General features: G+C 42.1%; 1 protein-coding gene across 1 annotated transcript in view; it reads left to right on the top strand.

The window, feature by feature from the left end:
• Positions 1–18795, top strand: part of lrrc1 (leucine rich repeat containing 1) — a 40967-nt gene extending 22172 nt beyond the window's left edge. Inside the window, exons 6-14 of the mRNA XM_021576487.3 lie at positions 407–470; positions 927–1001; positions 1260–1404; positions 3472–3590; positions 4397–4480; positions 6999–7114; positions 7349–7521; positions 14097–14236; positions 17148–18795. Coding sequence (XP_021432162.3) covers positions 407–470; positions 927–1001; positions 1260–1404; positions 3472–3590; positions 4397–4480; positions 6999–7114; positions 7349–7521; positions 14097–14236; positions 17148–17300 — 1069 coding nt within the window. The 3' untranslated portion in view covers positions 17301–18795. The remainder of the gene's footprint in view (positions 1–406; positions 471–926; positions 1002–1259; positions 1405–3471; positions 3591–4396; positions 4481–6998; positions 7115–7348; positions 7522–14096; positions 14237–17147) is intronic.
• Positions 18796–21883: the final 3088 nt, after the last annotated feature.

Genomic DNA, 21883 nt, shown 5'->3' with positions numbered 1-21883 from the left:
GGCAATGTCCCCCTTTGGATTTACAGATTTTTAGCTTTTTTTAAACACCTGTAACTTCCATTTCCTGCTATCTAGAGAAACAATGTACCTTCTCTGATGAGAAATAAAGTGAGAAAATATATATATATATTTGTTTTTATATAGTGGGGCCATGCCTCGCTTACATTCTTTGGGGAGAACCCTGTCAATTTATGTTGGCACAAGTCTCTCGCTGACGATCTAACCGTCTCACTGCTTGGTCTATGGCCAATACATTTTCACTCGCACATGGTTAAAATGAAACTGCAGTGAAACAGACCGAGAAGTAGCTAAAATGTACAGCCCATCTGTGTGTGTGTGGTGAGTTTGGGCCTACACAGTATGTGATGTTTTAGGATATTTCCTACCGCTCTGGTGCATTCCACAGGTCACTATCGCTACTTCACAGACTTGAGGAACTTGACCTGGGGAACAATGAAATTTACAATTTGGTAAGTTTATCTGACTTGTTTGCACGTAACCTTGATCTCGTGGGGAGAAAATTCACACTGAAGTAAACAATGTGCCAAGCTAAACGTGTGTAGAATGGGCAGCACTCAAATCTCACTCAACACTTTTCTTGTTATGTGAAACATAATTGGGAGTACTGATAAAGATTCCTCCGTCTTGTCATTCTGAAGGGGTAGTGTGACAGGGCCATTTATTTTTGTAGTTTATAGTCTTACAACCATGTCAGGTTTAATGTTTATGCAAATGTAACTCTGATACGGAGAGACACTTTCTGAGAGATGAACTGAAACCAGATCAGGCTAGGGAATGACAGTTTACACATGGTTGAAATTCTTCCAGCCTTGTTTACATTTGCCTCAGTCACCTGTGTATAATTATTTCCTCACTCTCACGCTCTCGCTATCTCCTCTGCCTCCAAAATCCTTCCTCCCACGCAGCCTGAAACAATAGGCTGTCTTGTCAGCTTGAAGAACTTGTGGCTGGACGGAAACCAGTTGGCTGAAATACCTGCAGTAAGATATTTTTAAGATGTTTGCACTAATATTTTTTTTTTTTTAATGTCTTAATATTACAGTTGAACGAACTTGTAGAATATGGTTTGATTTCCCAAAAAGTAAAAGGCTCCCACCCATTTTAAAACATTGGATGTGCTTAGACAAAATTAATATTGCGGCTTGTGTTGATATAACAGTCACGAGATGCACCATTATTGTTAAGGGCTAACACGGACTGGGATATGCATTTATAATTGAAGTGTGTTCAACCCGTAGGAGATAGGCAGCATGAAAAGCCTCCTGTGTCTAGATGTATCGGAGAACAAACTGGAGCACCTTCCAGAAGAGATCGGCGGCCTGGTCTCCCTAACTGACCTGCTGGTGTCTCAGAACCTCATCGATGCTCTGCCAGAGGGCATAGGTCAGGACGCTGTTACACTCTACACCACCATAGTGTCTTTGAGGCGTGCGTGTGCTGCTTTGCATTTGTGAATGTTGATCCATGCTGATACTGATTGGGTCAAAACTGGGATCAACATCAGTGTAAACTGAGCATAAATAGGAAGTTAATCTGAACAGATTAAAATAGATTGTGTAGTTTTATCAAAAAGGTTAACCACATGGAGTCCACATTTGGTTACAGACCTGACTTATCACAGGTGATGTGGCCCTAGGGTACAATAGAATGGATGAATGGAAAATGAAATAATTAAATCCATTTAGCATTATTTGATTTAAAATAAAAATAAACATTTCCCAATAAGAAGACTGAGATACAAACATTGACCTCTGTGGTCGTGTTGCATGGAATCACAAGATGTTATGTTTTATTAGACTGTGATACACTGCTCAAAAAAATAAAGGGAACACTTAAACAAGACAATGTAACTCCAAGTCAATCACACTTCTGTGAAATCAAACTGTCCACTTAGGAAGCAACACTGATTGACAATACATTTCACATGCTGTTGTGCAAATGGAATAGACAACAGGTGGAAATTATAGGCAATTAGCAAGACACCCCCCCAATAAAGGAGTGGTTCTGCAGGTGGTGACCAAAGACCACTTCTCAGTTCCTATGCTTCCTGGCTGATGTTTTGGTCACTTTTGAATGCTGGCGGTGCTTTCACTCTAGTGGTAGCATTAGACGGAGTCTACAACCCACACAAGTGGCTCAGGTAGTGCAGCTCATCCAGGATGGCACATCAATGCGAGCTGTGGCAAGAAGGTTTGCTGTGTCTGTTAGCGTAGTGTCCAGAGCATGGAGGCGCTACCAGGAGACAGGCCAGTACATCAGGAGACGTGGAGGAGGCCGTAGGAGGGCAACAACCCTGCAGCAGGACCGCTACCTCCGCCTTTGTGCAAGGAGGAGCAGGAGGAGCACTGCCAGAGCCCTGCAAAATGACCTCCAGCAGGCCACAAATGTGCATGTGTCTTCTCAAATGGTCAGAAACAGACTCCATGAGGGTGGTATGAGGGCCCGACGTCCACAGGTGGGGGTTGTGCTTACAGCCCAACACCGTGCAGGATGTTTGGCATTTGCCAGAGAACACCAAGATTGGCAAATTCGCCACTGGCGCCCTGTGCTCTTCACAGATGAAAGCAGGTTCACACTGAGCACGTGACAGAGTCTGGAGACGCCGTGGAGAACGTTCTGCTGCCTGCAACATCCTCCAGCATGACCGTTTTGGCGGTGGGTCAGTCATGGTGTGGGGTGGCATTTCTTTGGGGGGCCGCACAGCCCTCCATGTGCTCGCCAGAGGTAGCCTGACTGCCATTAGGTACCGAGATGAGATCCTCAGACCCCTTGTGAGACCATATGCTGGTGCAGTTGGCCCTGGGTTCCTCCTAATGCAAGAAAGTGCTAGACCTCATGTGGCTGGAGTGTGTCAGCAGTTCCTGCAAGAGGAAGGCATTGATGGTATGGACTGGCCCGCCCGTTCCCCAGACCTGAATCCAATTGAGCACATCTGGGACATCATGTCTCGCTCCATCCACCAACGCCACGTTGCACCACAGACTGTCCAGGAGTTGGCGGATGCTTTAGTCCAGGTCTGGGAGGAGATCCCTCAGGAGACCATCCGCCACCTCATCAGGAGCATGCCCAGGCATTGTAGGGAGGTCATACAGGCACGTGGAGGCCACACACACCACTGAGCCTCATTTTGACTTGTTTTAAGGACATTACATCAAAGTTGGATCAGCCTGTAGTGTGGTTTTCCACTAATTCTTGTGTGATTTTGTTGTCAGCACATTCAACTATGTAAAGAAAAAAGTATTTAATAAAAATATTTCATTCATTCAGATCTAGGATGTGTTATTTTAGTGTTCCCTTTATTTTTTTGGAGCAGTGTATATGGTTTTGTTAGCCACAGGTATTGGTGCCAATTAACATGTTTTATGAATTATAATGATTCCCATGCTATCCTGACTACCCTCATCATACAGTATGTCTTCATCACACTAAGTAAGGCTTTTTATTTTGCAGGAAAACTAAGGCGACTGTCTATATTGAAAGCAGACCAGAATCGTCTTGCCCAGCTGCCAGAGAGCATTGGCAACTGTGAGAGTCTCACTGAACTGATGCTCACAGAGAATCAGTTACAGGTGTGTTTTTGATAGCACTGTAGTTCCTCATATATGTAACAGTATAACTTTAGACCGTCCCCTCGCCCATACCCGGGCGCGAACCAGGGACCCTCTGCACACATCAACAACAGTCACCCACGAAGCATCGTTAACCATCGCTCCACAAAAGCCGCGGCCCTTGCAGAGCAAGGGGAACCACTACTTCAAGGTCTCAGAGCAAGTGACGTCACCGATTTGAAACGCTATTTAGCGCGCACCGCTAACTAAGCTAGCCGTTTCACATCGGTTACATATATACATACTGTTGTGAGGGCAGGTTTGACCCAATTAAGTAATGACCCAATTACTTTTCTGTTATGTAATCGGAATCGAAAGTCAACGGTTTCATCCAACGTCAAGCAGTTACATTTATGTGCTAACAAGGTGCGAACATTGTTCTCTTTAGCTACTGTTGATTTCTACAGTAGTAATTACCCACCTCTGATGGCTGTGCTCTTCTGTCATTGGAAAGACCTAAGGATCTACAGTACAGCATGACACAATTTCGTTTTCCTTCTGAAGGGATGCATCTCCTATAATCTTGTAACCTTTGACCTTCATTATGCCCTTAGTCTTCACTTCCTAAGAGGCTAAAAACATCTAAGTGTGCGCCAGGGACTTATCCTCACTTTGGCACAAACAATTAGATTTGTTTATTTCATCCTGACAGGAGGACTGTGTAAGTAATCCCCATGCTGGGCCGCATGCCAGTCAAGTGTCACTGCTATACCCATTACTGTATGTGCAAAATGTCATTATTTCTTACTGGTTGTTTCCCTCTTTAGAGTGTGCCAAGAAGTATTGGAAAACTAAAGAGACTCTCCAACTTCAACTGTGACAGAAACCGATTAGCATCATTACCAAAAGAGGTATGCTATGGTCTTTCCACATGTAGTAGTTTGAAGCAAATAAGCATTGTGAGACTTGTTGAGACTTGTTGCACCACAGTTCATAGTCTACTATATTATGGGCTTAGATCATATCTTTATCTTGTAAATGCTTTACGTTACGATGACATGACTCCTCTTCCTTTGTTTCTTTCTGTGATAAAATAAGGGCTTGTTTAATGGCTCAAAGTTTGACTCCATCTTCCTTTGTGATTTTACCATATTTATCACATTTGTGATGCCACAGTGAAGTCGCTCCACAGTACATTGATTTACAACACAATCCTTGTATTATATGAAGGAGTGCACTGTTTAGACTGGATCAAAAAGCAATCTGTCCCCTTGCTGCTGTGAGGTACTTTTTAAAATTATTTCAAACGGTCACTTTCTCCAATTGACAGAACTTGTTTCCTAGCTCTGCTGTAGAAATACCCCCCCCCCCCCCCACACACCCACCAGTTTGTCTTCAATGTAGACACAGGAAATTGACTTTTGTGGGGGGGGGGTTTATGCGTCGGTACTAAATGTGAGGGAACTGTCTATTTGCATGTAATGCTAAGCTAACCATTTTACCCTAAGCAAAATGCTTGTGCATGCTCAGTCTGAATATGCTCAGAAAAAGGCTAATGTAAACCTTGATCGCATCTCATTTTGCCTCCATGATTTACCCTGCTGCTCGGATCAATGATGTAAAATCATAGAAGCTTCAGTCATGAGTAAGTGTAATCTGGTTAGTGCATCCCCCAGTAATCACTGTGATTTGCATGCAGAACTTATCTGCACTAGACTTGACCCCTTCTGATTTTAGTGGGGATTGTGAAATGCTAATCCTCATACCTGCTAACCAGGAAATCCAGTTTCTGTGAACTGAATCTCATTCAGTAGAAGCATACAGAATGCCACTGTGGTACTATGCAGACCATTGTCGATTATCAAATCGACCTGGAGAACTCTGTCACAAAGGCCATCTCCCACTGTGACTGTCTTCACCTAAGACATGGCTGTGCCACTCATCATTCCTGGCATGTGACTGTCTATACAGTAGCAGCTGCATGATTTTAGCTCCTAGGCTGGTGGCATGCTATCTTTTGTTTCCAGGAGATTCGAGCGCAGACAGCAAACACACTGTTTTTCCCAGACAAAACATGCAGCCCCCCCCCCCCCACCCCCATCCATTTATTTTCTATTATCTTCTGCAGTTCTCTGGTGTGTTCAGTTACGGTTTATTCTCCAAGTGCTGTGTTTATTCTAGCCTCTTGTCTGTTGGAGAGAAAGCAAGCTCCCTCTGGTTAAATCTTTATCTGAAAGGCCCTTTAGTGATCATACAATGCCCCTGTGTCTCAGTCACGCAAACAGTTCAGTGTGTGAGTCCACAGCACTTGGCCCAGATAATGAATTGATAGTGTCATTGTTTTATTGTCTCAAACCGTGAATGCTGCATGACGTTTCTAATGTTAACTGTAGTCCTGGTACCAGACAAGCACTTGTTTACCACAATACTGTGGTGTTAGGTATGTGGTTGATTTTAAATCAATATTTATGACTCATTGATAATTGTCTCAAAGTATCAAAGGCTGATATTTGCTTATTTCCATTTTAATGCAAATATTTTAACAATATTCATATTTACTTAGGAAGATCTCCATAGACAAACAATGTATCTGGTATTGATGTTTGAGCGTAGGCCCATGCATGTAGTCCTTTGTATAGCCTACTTCTGAGGTAATAGCTAGACTTTGAGTAGTCTACTAACTGGGATTCCTGTTGGTATTTGGACTTCTCTTCTTCCCTCGTCTTGAACCCTTTTTTACTCCAGTGAGGGCTTCAGCTTAGCCAGATCCTTTTAACATGATGAGACTCCATTACTGTATTTGGTTCCTGTTCAAGTCTGTCTGGCCACTGACTGATGTCGTTAGTAGATTAGCCTTACTACAGAACTTTAGCTGGCCCATCAGGTCCCTACTTTAACACACTAGTAATTGCAGCTAATTTTAGTTCCTAATCTGCCCAACACCTTAGTCGTTCAATACATTTTAGTAATTTAGCAGACAGACACCCTTATCCAGAGCAACTTTCCTATTTTTAATTTTTATACTAGTCCCCTGTGGGAATCGAACCCACAATCCTGGCGTTGTGAGTGCCATGCTCTACCAACTAAGCTACACAGGATTTTAAATATGCCCATTTCTATGGCAAAGCTCCCAAAGGCTCTGAATGGTTTACCTTTCTATGCCCATTACACTAAATGGATATTTTGAACAATGAAGGTATACACACACACATCATATTTTTCTGTGGTTTTGTAATGGTAAAGTAAAAATGTAACTTTAGATTTTTTATTTTACGTAAATTGTTCTAACCAAAGCTTTTTCCCTCTTCCTCCCTGCAAGATGTCTGTGTGCCTCAGAACACGGAACAAATATGCAATTGTGTGGGTGAACTAAAGACTAAAGGCACTGTTTTCACGTCTTGCTTGTATGTCTTTCCTACCCAAATCAAGATTGGAGGTTGCAGTAGCCTGAATGTCTTCTGTGTACGAGAGAACAGGCTTACAAGGATTCCCTCTGAGATCTCTCAGGCCTCAGAGCTGCATGTGTTTGATGTCTCCGGAAATAGGTAGGCTACATTGACATTCAATGCCACTTTATTAACCTTTTTAATCATATACAATATTCACATTTGAATATGCACCAGACCCAGTAAAGCTTTTAGATGTGACTGGTGCTCACAATAAATCATAATATTTGACACCAATAGACTTGTTCTTAGCTGTCCACAAATCAATCATGTTCACAAAACATTTTGCAATATTCTTCTGAAGCCTGTCTATGCCATGTCATCTCTCTCCAGACTGCTCCACCTACCCATTTCTCTGACTGCGCTGCGACTCAAGGCCCTGTGGCTGTCAGAGAACCAGTCGCAGCCTCTGCTCACTTTCCAGAATGACATAGACCCAGAGTCTGGGGAAAAGGTGCTCACCTGTGTTCTCCTGCCCCAGCAGCCTTTAGAACCAGAGAGTAAAGGTAAGGTCTTCTCGTGGTCTTCCAACTCAGTAGCCTTGTGGTTTGTGTCCGCCCTGAGATTGGAAAGTTTGGAGTTCGATCCCTGGCCAAGTCACCAAAGACCTGTGAAAAATGTGACCTGATGTGTATCTGCTTGGCACTCAGCATTAAGGAGGTAGATTAGGGGTAAGGCCTGCTATAGACAAGGGTCCTGTCCAGGGGGTGTACTTGTGTATATAGCTGCCTTAGGCTCCTGTTTCTGTAGCCCATCTCCCATGAGTCTTTCCACCTCGCACAATCCAAGGCTCGTGCAAGATTACTTACCCTCGGTCTGTCTGGGTTTTCCGTGCATCGGCAGGACAGAGCAGCTACATCTGGTAAGACGAGGGGTGGGGGTGTGCGTCTTTTTGTCAATAACAGCTAGTGCGCAATGTCTAATATTAAAGAAGTCTTGAGGTATTGCTCACCTGAGGTAGAGTACCTAATGATAAGCTGTAACAAGAGTTCTTATATAAACTCAGCAAAAAAGGAAATGTCCTCTCACTGTCAGCTGCGTTTATTTTCAGCAAACTTCACGTGTAAATATTTGTATGAACATAACAAGATTCAACAACTGAGACATAAACTAAACAAGTTCCACAGACATGTGACTAACATAAATGGAATAATGTGTCCCTGAACAAAGCAGGGGTCAAAAGTAAGTCAGTATCTGGTGTGGCCACCAGCTGCATTAAGTACTGCAGTGCATCTCCTCATGGACTGTGCCAGTTCTTGCTGTGAGATGTTACTTTACTCTTCCACCAAGGCACCTGCAAGTTCCCGGACATTTCTGAGGGGGAATGGCCCGAGCCCTCCGATCCAACAGGTCCCAGACGTGCTCAATGGGAATGAAATCCGGGCTCTTCACTGGTCATGGCAGAACACTGACATTCCTGTCTTGCAGGAAATCACGCACAGAATGAGCAGTATGGCTGGTGGCATTGTCTTGCTGAAGGGTTATGGATAAACCTGCAGGAAGGGTACCACATGAGGGAAGAGGATGTCTTGGTGTAACTCGGGCAGTTGTTGCCATGCTGTACCTGTACCGCAGGTGTGATGTTCGGATGTACCAATCCTGTGCAGGTGTTACACATGGTCTGCCACGGCGAGGATGATCAGCTGTCCGTCCTGTCTCTCTCTGTAGCGCTGTCTTAGGTGCCTCACAGTACGGACATTTCAATTTATTGCCCTGGCCACATCTGCAGTCCTCATGCCTTGCAGCATGCCTAAGCACATTCACAAAGATGAGCAGGGACCCTGGGCATCTTTCTTTTGGTGTTTTTCAAAGTCAGTAGAAAGGCCTTTTTAGTGTCCTAAGTTTTCATAACTATGACCTTAATTGCCTACCATCTGTAAGCTGTTAGGTCTTAACGACCGTTCCATAGGTGCATGTTCATTAATTGTTTACGGTTCATTGAACAAGCATGGGAAGTGTTTAAACCCTTTACAATGAAGATCTGTCAAGTTATTTGGATTTGACAAATTATCTTTGAAAGACCGGGTCCTGAAAAAGGGATGTTTCTATTTATATCCGTAGCTGTCTATTTAACACAACAAACCGATGCTGGCACTAAGACGGCATTCAATGAGCTGGATAAGGTCGTAAAGCAAACAAGAAAATGCTCATCCAGAAGTGGCGCTCCTAGTGGCCGGGGACTTTAATGCAGGCAATCTTAAATCCGTTTTACCTAATATACTAGGCGGGTTCAGAGGAAGGCCCCCAAAAAAAGATCAGACCAAACGGCTCCTTAACATCTTTTACCCCCAAGCCATAAGACTGATGAACAATTAATCAAATGGCAACCCTGACTATTTGCATTGACGATGCCCTTAGCCGTGGTATATTGGCCATATACCACACCTTTAGTAATCCTGGTTTGGGGGACATTTAGCTAATTTTAGTTTCTTTGTTAAGGTCAGCTGTTGTCTGGCTCTAGCTAGCTAGCTAGCTAATGGTTGAAGTAATGTGTGTAAAAAAAACTTCCATAACCATATATAACTATCTACCTTAGTACCTTTCTTCGCCTGTTCGCTAGCTTTCAGCTGACTGGTGTTAGCTAGCTAATAAGGCTAACGTTAGCTGCTGGACTTCGGATGAGCAAGCAAACATTAGCTAGCTATCTAACTAATCAAAATATCGGTTTGCATTTATTGATTAACCTCAGCTTGTATACCACCATTTAGCTAGCTATCCACAGTAGCCTAGGTTTGTTCATGTATGGTTAGTATGAGTATTCATACTCAATTTACCTCACATGAAGTATGCTTATTGGTCATAGTATGGCTATGGTTAGTATGCCAAAAGTTTCTGGATGTCGTACTACAGTCAACAAAATATAAAGTATACGAGCAGTGGCCACTGTTTCCTTGCTTTTTAGGCCCCAAAAGGCAATTCTTTAGATTTGAAGAAAATAGCGGAAAATATACATCCGAAGTCTGAGAGCGGATACAAATTCTTAGCTTTAGCTATGTTCTGCAATGTAATAAAGTAATGACTTTTCAAATAAGTTACGTTATAAGTTAAGTTGGCTGACAATTTGTTAGCTACGCTAGCTTTACGAACAGCAAAGCATAATAAAAACCGAGCGGCTCGATTCGGTCTTATGTAGCAAAATTGTATTGTTTTTTAAAAAGATTTGTTGTTGCATTGAATAAAAGTAGAGACTCGGCTTAAATGGTATCATACACTACAGTTGAGGAACAATGGGGAAATAATTCTGCTTTGTAAGTTGATGAACTTGTAACCTCACTTGAGAAAATGGCCCTCGAATATTTTGGTAAACCTACTGGCAAGTTCTGCTTTGTCTATACCCATTCAACATTGTTCACACCCTCTTAAGCCTTAGCCCCACCCATCTCTTTAAGAAGTCGCATGTGAGGCCATGTACTAAACAACCAAAGATCTCAAGACTAAAGGCTGGTTTACACTATGACAGTTGCACCGACTACATTAACATTCTATTGTCGTCCAAAAAACTTGTAGTTATGAAAAAGAATCAACACAAACTACAGGCTGCATATCAGCAAAATAGCGTAACTAGTGTATTTGATCACCATTTTAAATGCACCTGTTTTAAAAATGTATTTAGTATGTCAATACAGAAAACCAGGCAACTAAAAGCAACATTCTAAACAATGTTTTAGTTCGTTTTTGGCTTGTTAGATGAATAATGACCAGATCATATAGCTGACAACTTTATATAATTTGTCTTAATAAAAAAAAAAATATATATACACACGGTTGTTGGAGTCATTAACTCGTTTTTCAACCACTCCAAGTTTCTTGTTAACAAATTATAGTTTTGGCAAATCGGTTTTGACATCTACTTTGTGCATGACACAAGTAATTTTTCCAACAATTGTTTAGACAGATTATTTCACTTATAATTCACTGTCACAATTCCAGTGGATCAGAAGTTTACATACACTAAGTTGACTGTGCCACAGCTTGGAAAATTCCAGAAAATAGTACCTGTGGATGTATTTCAAGGCCTACCTTCAAACTCAGTGCCTCTTTGCTTGACATCATGGGAAAATCAAAAGAAATCAGCCAAGACCTCAGCAAAGAAATTGTAGACCTCCAAGTCTGCTTCATTCTTGGGAGCAATTTCCAAATGCCTGAAGGTACCACCTTCATCTGTACAAACAATTGTATGCAAGTATAAACACCACTGTGGTGCGAAAAGTGCAAATCAATCCCAGAACAACAGCAAAGGACCTGTTGAAGATGCTGGAGGAAACGGGTACAAAAGTATCTAAAGCCACAGTAAAATGAGTCCTTTATATATATAAAAAAATGAACCCCTATATCAACATAACTTGAAAGGCCGCTCAGCAAGGAAGAAGCCACGGCTCCAAAACCGGCATTAAAAAAGCCAGACTACGGGTTACAACTGCACATGGGGACAAAGATCAAACTTTTTGGAGAAATGTCCTCTGGTCTGATGAAAGAAAAATAGAACTGTTTGGCCATAATGACCATTATGTTTGGAGCGAAAGGGGGAAGCTTGCAAGCTGAAGAACACCATCCCAACTGTGAAGAACGGGGGGTGGCAGCATCATGTTGTGGGGGGTGATTTGCTGCAGGAGGGACTGGTGCACTTCACAAAATAGATGGCATCATTAGGCTGGAAAATGATATGGATATATTGAATCAACATCTCAAGACATCAGTCAGGAAGTTAAAGCTTGGTCGCAAATGGGGTCTTCCAAATGGACAATGACCCCCAAGCATACTTCCGAAGTTGTGGCAAACTGGCTTAAGGACAACAAAGTCAAGGTATTGGAGTGGCTATCACCTCAATCCCATAGAACATTTGTGGGCAGAATTGAAAAAGTGTGTTCGAGCAAGGAGGCCTACAAACCTGACTCAGTTACACCAGCTCTGTCAGGAGGAATGGGCCAAAATTCACCCAATTTATTGTGGGAAGGTTGTGGAAGGCTACCCAACATATTTGACCCAAGTTAAACAATTTAAAGGCAATGCTACCAAATACTAATTGAGTGTATGTAAACGTCTATCCCACTGGGAATGTGATGAAATAAATAAAAGCTGAAATAAATCATTCTCTCTACTATTATTCTGATATGTCACATTTGTTTAAATAAAGTGGTGATCCTAACTAACCTAAGACAGGGAATTTTTCCTAGGATTAAATGTCAGGGATTGTGATAAACTGAGTTTAAATGTATAACGTGTATGTAAACTTCCGACTTTAACTGTATGTATACACACACACACACACACACACACACATTATATGTGAATTATCTATTTTACCCTCCTTTTTTCTCCCCGATTTCGATCTTTTATTGCTTCCTGAGCCAGCTGGGGAGCTGCAGCGAAGGTAGAGGCATGCGTCTTCTGAAACATGACCTGCCAAACCGCGTTTAACACCCTCCCGCTTAACCCAGAAGTCAAAAATCAAATCAAATACACATGGTTAGCAGATGTTGATGTGAGAGTAGCGAAATGCTTGTGCTTCTAGTTCCTACCGTGCAGTAATATCTAACAAGTACTCTAACAATTTCACAACCACCTTAAACACACAAGTGTAAAGGAATGAATATGTTCATATAAATATCTGGATGAGCGATGGCCATGCGGCATAGGCAAGATGCAGTAGATGGTATATAGTACAGTATATACATGTGAGATGAGTAATGTAGGGTATATAAACATTAGTGTCATTGTTTAAAGTGACTTGTGATACATTTATTACATCCAATTTAATTATTAAGTTATACTTTTTTTTTTACCTGCTTTTTCTCCCAAATTTCGTGGTATCCAATTGTTAGTAGTTTCTATCTTGTCTCATCGCTACAACTCTCGTATGGTCTCGGGAGAGACGAAGGTCGAAAGCCATGCGTCCTCAGACACAACCCAACCAAGCCGCACTGCTTCTTATTAACACGGCGCGCCTCCAACCCGTAAGGCAGCCACACCAATGTGTCGGAGGAAATACCATGCACTTGGATACCTTGGTTGGCGCGCACTGCGCCCAGCCTGCCACAGGAGTCGCTGGTGCGCGATGAGACAAGGATATCCCTACCGGCAAAACCCTCCCTAACCCAGACGACGCTAGGCCAATTGTGCGTCACCCCACGGACCTCCCGGTCGTGGCCGGCTGCGACACAGCCTGGGCGCCAACCCAGATTCTCTGTAACTGAGCTCTACCTGTAACTGTTCTGGATCTGGGCATATGCTCTAACCCCCCCTCCCACCCCCACCCGAGGGCCAGGCCTGCTCCTTTGCTGTTTTTTGTTTTTTTTGTGTTTTTTTTACTCCAGTGGATTGGATAGCTAAAGAGGCTTAACTCCTGACTGGCCTGCAGCCATTAAAAGCCTGCTGGGTGAGGTGAAGCAAGGAGAGGCTTGCTCGCTCACTCAGCTGAGTCCTGGAATAATCTAGGCCTGATCCAATTGTTGATTGGATAAAAAATAAAATCTCAAACTCCACAACCTGGTTGCAGAACCCATATGTCATGTTTCTGATTTGATTCATTGAATAACTACAGCGTGTGCTCCTTGTTATGACCATCCTCCTTTAGTAATCCCTGATTTCTCTCGGAATGAGAGAACTAAGTGTTTGTGTTCATTTCTGTAACCCTTTGTTCATTTGCTGAGCAGCAGATGAGGATCTAAGACTTTGAAGGTCAAGTCTGTGAGCTTGAGTTGGGGGGGGGGGGGGTGTTTACCTTTAAGCTTGTGACAAAACTGGGATTTGAAACTGATCTACCCGGTTCCAAGCTCTCATTTATGAGCATTGTGTCACAAGCTGCACAAACTCTCAGCACTGTGTCATGGGACAGCTCCTCTTCACTGACATGATTGAGATAACCAATCTGGAGGGGGGGGGGGGGTGTTGCAGAAGGAGAGCACGTCATACTAAACGTATACATTTGAATCTGTTGAATTAAGGCCACCATTGTCCGTATGTGGTAGTTTTCACAGGCCTTTCATGCATGCATTTAAGCATCATTTTGAAAAGCAAATTATTGCTTAAGATGTAAATTATTAATTTCCTCTCACAACATATCTAATGTATCCTGTTTTAGGCTCAGACAACCTTGCTCGCTGTGGTGCTCTGGAGAGCCTGGTGAATGACATGGTGGATGACACCTGGGGCGACAAGGCCATGAAGAGGATCAGTGCCATCCACTTCCTGGATGATGACGATGACGAGGATGATGAAAAGGTGAGAGGAAGGACGAGAAGTGTGTGTGGAGAGGAGCGTGTGAAAGGGAATGACAGGAGGCGATGGGGTAGAAAAGACAGAGGTCGTTTGAAACGTCGTAACTGTCACAAGGGTCGTTTGAAAATTCAAAACTGTCACCACTCACGGGTCGTTTGAAATGTCAAAACTGGCGGGGCGCCAATCACTAAACAAAGAAAGAGATGCCGCTTGAATTAATGTTCAACTAATATAAAGCTATAGTCATTGAGTCCCTTAACTGGTTGAAAACTACCTTTCATCTTTTAGATCTTTTTGAATTATGTCCAAGTGTACACTGAGGATGCAAAACATTAAGAACAGCTGCTCTTTCCATGACAGCCTGACCTGGTGAATCCAAATAAAAGCTATTCCTTATTGATGTCACTTGTTAAATCCACTTAAAACCAGTGTAGCTGAAGGGGGGGGGGGTTAAATAAAGTTTTGAGACTTTTGATTGTGTATGTGTGCTATTCAGAAGGTGAAAGGTCAAGACAAAATATTTAAGGGGCTTTGAACTGGGTACAGTAGTAGGTGCCAGGCCCGGTTGGTTTGTGTCAAGAACTGCAATGCTCCTGGGTTTTTCACGCTCAAAATTTCCCGTGTGTATCAAGAATGGGCTGCCATCCAAAGGACATCCAGACGACTTGACACAACTTTGGGAAGCAATAGTCAACATGGGCAGCATCCCTGTGGAACGCTTTAGACACCTTGTAGAGTCCATGCCCCTAAAAATTGAGGGCAAAAAATAACATTATATGCAGTGCCTTCGGAAAGTACTCAGACTGCTAGACTTATTCCACATTTTGTTACGTTACAGCCTTTTTCTAAAATGTAATAAATAAATACAAATCCTCAAATCTACACACACTACCCCATCATGACAAAGAAAAACTTTGCAAATGTATTTAAAATCAAAACCATTCAGACCCTTTGCCATGAGACTCGAAATTGAGCTCAGGTGCAACCTGTTTCCATTGATCATCCTTCAGATGTTTCTACAACTTGATTAGAGTCCACCTGTGGTAAATTCAATTGATTGGACATGATTTGGGAAGAAACACACCTGTCTATATAAGGTCCCACAGTTGAGTGCATGTCAGAGAAAAAAACAAACCATGAAGTCAAAGGAATTGTCCGTAGAGCTCAGATACAGGATTGTGTCGAAGCACAGATCTAGAGAAGGGTGGCAAAACATTTCTGCAGCATTGAAGATCCTTAAGATCAGTGGCCTCATCCTTAAATGGAATAAGTTTGGAATCACCAAGACTCTTCCTAGAGCTGGACGTCCGGCCAATTCTCTTCTTGCTTGACGGTACCGTCGCTGCTGTGCCAGGTCCTTGGCAATGAATTCCCGTTCCTGTAGAGCTCTACGGGCCTGCACATCCATCCAATAGGTGACATCGTTCATCAGCCTGTCGTTCTTCCTGTAGACCCCTTTTCGTCCCAAAGCAGTTTCGGTCCTTGGCACGGAGGGGATGGCTGAAACGTACAGTTGATCCAGCCCCACTTTGAGCTCTGGTGGGTTTGCCCATTGGTGTGGGAAACTCAACCACATAATCCTTAATCCAAGTTGCTGGCCTGGTTCTTCTGGTGCTGCTGGTGGTTGAGGATGAAGCCTTTGTTGCTTTAGGCTTAGCTCCTAGATCTTTTCTTTGTTCCAAGACCTTTTCCTCCTCTCTCCTTCCTTCCAGTGGAGACAATTCTTCCTTCTCCTCCTCCATTTCCTTTTCACCGGTCTTTGGTTCAGTCATCATTTGGCTCGAAAGATTAGTGGAATCTGTGTGGGTAGCTGGACAGGTAGGATGACTGACAGTAAAGGTGAACAGGTGACAGAGGAATGGATGAGCCTGAGGCAGGAATTCCTTTAACCATAAAGTGGTATATTTACTGAGTAGTCTGTGCTACATAACAAAGGAAACAGAATAACAGGTATCCAATCAAATCCATGATCACACATAACAATCATTCATTATTAACATAATTAGGGAATTCAGCAATCCAGTTCATTAAGTCAATAGGAATCATCCTTGAGTCATTTAGGCTTAACTATTTATCATAATCATGAGAAGACTAATACAGTTATCGGTTATTCAATCTATAATCCCCATTTAGTTTATCAGAATCGATCAGTTCAGCAAACAATGACGTTTCATATTTCTCCCTTTTCAAGTGTCTTCATGTGTACATGTAATTTCATTACATATGAAACCATATATCGATGGCATAATTGGCCTGTGATGATCCGTAGGGCCGTGATCATTGACCGTTCACATTATGCAATAGGTTTGAAGCGTGCGCTCCAAGCCGCGCTCATAACTATAAACAATAACTGATGGCCCACTCTCCCGATCGCAACAGATAGTTCAGATGAAAGGTAACAGATTCGGTGGACTTACGTGGATTCATGTACGCACAGAACTTCTGGATTAGATGAAGTTAAGGAAGAGAAAGCAGCGAGATCTAGCGATGGCGATTTCTTCCTTTTTATGGAGTTGAGATCTGTCGGACATTTCCACCTGACCTAATTAAAGCTCCCCTGGCCCAGTTGCACAAGTGGCCATGAATTAAAGGTTTGTTCCACTAACTCGATGGGTCTGAATACTTTCCGAATGCACTGTATGTTGCTATTAAGGCAATGTGATGCATTATTTTTATTAAATTTGCAAACATTTCTAAAAACCTGTTTGTCATTATGGGGTTGTGTGTGTGTGTGTAGATTGAGGATTTATTTTTATGTAATCCATTTTAGAATAAGGCTGTAACCTTGCAAAATGTGGGAAAAAAATCAAGGGGTCTGAATACTTTCCAAATGCACGGCATAATGAAGATACCTGTTGTAGAATCTGTCCGTCTTTCTGTTTCTCTTCACTGTTCCTCTGTCTCCTCCCTACAGGGAAGGCTGATGCGACAAGCCACTCCTCACCCAGGTGAGTTAAAGACTATGAAGAAAGCGGTGGAGAACCTCCGCAACGACCTGAACGCTGCCAAAGCTCTGGATTCCAACAAAAACGAGGTCAATAACACTACAGTCACCACGTCTGTGTGACCTCTACCTCAGAAACATTCTGATCTCCTGTGTCTCTCGCCATGTTCTTCTGTACCACCACCAGAACCTACTTTAATCCCACAAACCCCTCCTGCGGCCTCCCTACCTAGCCCTCCTGCGGCTCAACCCCGGGACTCTGCTGTGATCCTTTTGTCCAGTACCTTACTTCATCTCCAATACACACCATGGTATCTGGCTCAGACTACCAGGGCCCATGTGCCTTCTTTTCAAACTGTTGTGCTATATTTTTTAACATAGCAATAATCTGCACAGGTGTGGTCCTTTTTCAAAGACATTTGAAAAATGTTGCTTTTTAAAGATTTATTTCTACATTTCTTTTTAAATGGACAATAGGTAGTTGCACTACTGTAAGTCTTTAGTATATTAAATATTGTTGACATCTTCATAAATATTATATTTGTTTTATTTTTTAGAACACTGGGTGAATATTTTTTTTTTGAAAATTTCGGGTTACTTGACCAACTGATTTAAGGATTACTGTATAGTCATTTTGTGAATATTGATAATTTTATACTTTTTGGCAGCTCAGATGGTGTAAATTAAAACAATGTATAGCAAGTTTCTTAATCTATGGCAGAATTGTTCTAAACGATATTACTTTGTACGTATTTTATTTCCTTTTAAGTAAAGAAATGAACAAAAATGCAGTTGCTAATGTCTTATCGTAATTGACTTTGGGTGAATAGACGGCCTCGACTCTTTTCTATGCCATTGTTTAACTTCTTAATCAAATCCTAAACAAATTTTGATATAGACATGTTTTGTAATTAAGGGCTAATGCAGTGAGCAACGTGTACCTTAACCACAGCAGATTGAGTGGAAGTGACAGGGCTGTCTTACTTTCTTTTATTGCGCTTCATTGCTTTGAAATGTTTTCTTAAGTAGATACTGGGCGGCAGGTAGCGTAGCGGTTAAGTGTTGGGCCAGTAACCAAAGGGTTGCTGATTTGAATCCCTGAGCCGACTAAGGAACAAAAAAAAACAAAAAAATCGGTGACCTTGAGCAAGGCGCTTAACCCTAATTGGTCCTCTAAGTCACTCTGGATAAGAGCATCTGCTCAATGACTAAAATGTAAATACTTTATCAGAAACTGCAGAATTTTTCAATGTCTATTTCTCTTTTAACACATGTGCATTGGACTTTCAATGGCCAATTTCATTCCACGCAAAAGGAAATGAGGACCATGGTGGAACCGTTTGGAAAATGCAGTTTAAGCATGAACTCATGCACTTAGTTTTTTTTGTCTTAATAAAAACAATTTGTTGTTCAAATGGTAAACCATAACAATGATTTTAGTTTTTTGTTTGTTGTATTACCAGGAGAAACATATACATTTGTTTTATCTTTATTTTTAAATAATTTTCTTTAGTTATCAAGCTGCACATAAACACAATCTCAAATAGGCACGGACGCTGAGCCTACAGATTTGGATGCCTTTTACCCACTGATAAAATTAAAGGGGTTTAAAACGAAACATGATTCGTTATTTCTTAAACACGTTTTTAGTTTTTTTGTTGTCCGTTAGGTCTTTAGTGTTTCAGCCTTTAGACCTTTCTAAGTTTTCACCATGTCAAATCATAAACGCCATGCAATAAAATGTGTATTTGCCGTTAATTGGATTAGGTTACAGTTTAAAGGAAATCACTCCTACTTTGTTTTGTCATCGCCCATTTGATAAGTACTCATCAGGGTGGTCATTGATAACATCAGTACTTTCCCCTCACCCGTTATTCTCCTGTTCTGTCTATCCAGACTTTTATTGCATGTGTGTTGTGTGTGTATACAATGCATTTGGAATGCGTTCCGAGCCCTTGACTTTTTCCACATTTTGGTACGTTACAGCCTTATTCAAAAATGTATTAAATTATTTTTTTCCCTCATCAATGACCGCGAAAACAGGTTTTTAATAATGTTTGCAAATGTAGAACAGAAACCTTATTTACATAAATATTCAGACCCTTTGCTATGAGACTTGAAATTGAGCTCCAGTGCATCCTGTTTCCATCCACTTGTGGTAAATTCAATTGATTGGAAATGCTTTGGAAAGGCACACACCTGTCAATATAAGGTCCCACAGTTGACAGTGCATGTCAGCGCAAAAACCAAGCCATGAAGTTGAAGGAATTGTCCATAGAGCTCCGAGACAGGATTCTGTCTAGACAGATCCGGGGAAGTGTACCAATTTTTTTTTGCAGCATTTGAAGGTCCCCAAGAACACAGTGGCCTCCATCATTCTTAAGTGGAAGAAGTTTGGAACCACCAAGACTCCTCCTAGCGCTGGCCGCCCGGCCAAACTGGGCAATCGGGAGATAAGGGCCTTGGTCAGGGAGGTGACCAAGAATCCGATGGGCTCTCTGACATAGTTCCTCTGTGGAGATGGGAGTACCTTCCAGAAGGACAACCTTCTCTGCAGCACTCAACCAATCAGGCCTTTGATAGGGTGGCTAGGCGGAAGCCATTCCTCAGTAAAAGGCACATGACAGCCCGCTTGGAGTTCGCCAAAAGGCACCTAAAGGACTCAGACCATGAGAAACATTATTCTCTGGTCTGATGAAAGCAAAATAGAAACTACTTGGCCTGAATGCCAAGCGTCACGTCTGGTTGAAATCTGGCACCATCCCTATGTGAAGCATGGTGGTGGCAGCATCATGTTGTGGGGATGTTTTTCAGCAGCAGGGACTGGGAGACTAGTCAGGATCGAGTGAAAGATGAATAAAGCGAAGTTGGGAGAGATCCTTGATGAAACCCTGTTTTAGAGCGCTCAGGACCTCAGATTGGGGAAAAGGTTAACCTTCCAACAGGGCAACGACTAAGCACACAGCCATGACAACGCAGGAGTGGTTTCGGGACAAGTCTCTGTATGTCCTTGAGTGGCCCAGCTGGAGCCCAGACGTGAATACGTTCAAACATCTCTGGAGAGACCTGAAAATAGCTGTGCACAATTTTTTTTTTTTTACTGTTTTTGCTTCGTAATTATGGGGTATTGTGTGTAGATTGAGAAAAAACAATTGAATCCATTTTAGAATAAGGCTGTAATGTAACAAATTGTGGAAAAAGTCACAGGGTCTGAATTCTTTCCAAATGCATTGTAGTATAAAACACCCCACCTGTCTTGAATGGAGAGGATAGGTATGCACTTGAATCAATGTTACATTCTGAGTTTCAATTCCATGGGCTTATCTCAAGTGTTTTTATATTGTGTTAATACAATGCAATTGAGCATCAGTGTAGCTCACCCACCACTGATTTAATTTGGGCTTGTGCAACCAAAGTATATAGTTGCAGTTGGAAGTTTACATACACCTTAGTCAAATACAGTCCTGGCCAAAAGTTTTGAGAATGACACACATATTCGTTTTCACAAAGTCTGCTGCCTCAGTTTGTATGATTGCAATTGGCATATACTCCAGAATGTTATGAAGAGTGATCAGATTAATTACAAAGTCCCTCTTTGCCATGCAAATGAACTGAATCCCCAAAAAACATTTCCACTGCATTTCAGCCCTGCCACAAAAGGACCAGCTGACATCATGACAGTGATTCTCTCGTTAACACAGGTGTGAGTGTTGACGAGTACAAGGCTGGAGATCACTCTGTCATGCTGATTGAGTTCGAATAACCGTCTGGAAGCTTCAAAAGGAGGGTGGGGCTTGGAGTCATTGTTCTTACAGTCAAGGATATTGCTGCCAGTAAGATTGCACCTAAATCAATAATTTACTCTTCATAACATTCTGGAGTATATGCAAGTTGACATCATACAAACTGAGGCAGCAGACTTTGTGAAAATGAATATTTGTGTATATTCTCAAAACTTCTGGCCACGACTGTACATCCCTGGTACTGTTTGAATGATTTTCAATTATGTCACCCTGGTTCTGAAGTGGTCTGGTCCTTTGTAGATAACCAATGGAATTGTGTAGCTTACTACTTTTCCTTCTCATCCATTTTGTAAAGGAAGTGTGTACATCTCCCAAAGGAACTTTCTCTCTGATATCTTCATTCCTGGAAAGGCGGTGCTCCTCACCATTTCCTGCCGTGCCAGTAGACTTCTAATTTATTCAGTCCTTTAGACTGCTCCACTATCTCCTTGGGCAGAACATTGGCAATGGTGGACGTGTTGCTTTGCCTCTGAAACCTCTCGGAAATGAAATACAATAATTTCTGATAAATATGTGAAGGCTTGGGGCTGTCGTGACTAGCACTAAATTGCATGAGCATGCAGTTATCAGGTGGACTTAACAAGAATACATAAATGAATTGGGACTGGGAAACAAAGTTGGCATTCATCCAAAGTGAATACTGATATACCGTCTGGTAATAAGATGGGTTTAGCATCTGCAGATCATTTCACAAGATCTCATACTAATTATCTCTGAAAACAAGACCGATATACTGTACTGCTAAATGACATCATATTCCTCTTCAGGCATTAGTGCGTACATACTGAGTTCATGGTACTGAGGTCCCATGGACCACTTTAATCCTTCAGAAAGACATATTTGATTGGAGCATTATAAGGGACAATGCTGTAGTGGTACATTTGATGTAGATCATAATCCAAT

Source organism: Oncorhynchus mykiss, chromosome 20, assembly GCF_057628025.1.
Source record: "Oncorhynchus mykiss isolate SJ-2025 chromosome 20, ASM5762802v1, whole genome shotgun sequence".
Classification (NCBI taxonomy): Eukaryota; Metazoa; Chordata; class Actinopteri; order Salmoniformes; family Salmonidae; genus Oncorhynchus; species Oncorhynchus mykiss.
This window is presented reverse-complemented; position numbering and strand designations above follow the sequence as displayed.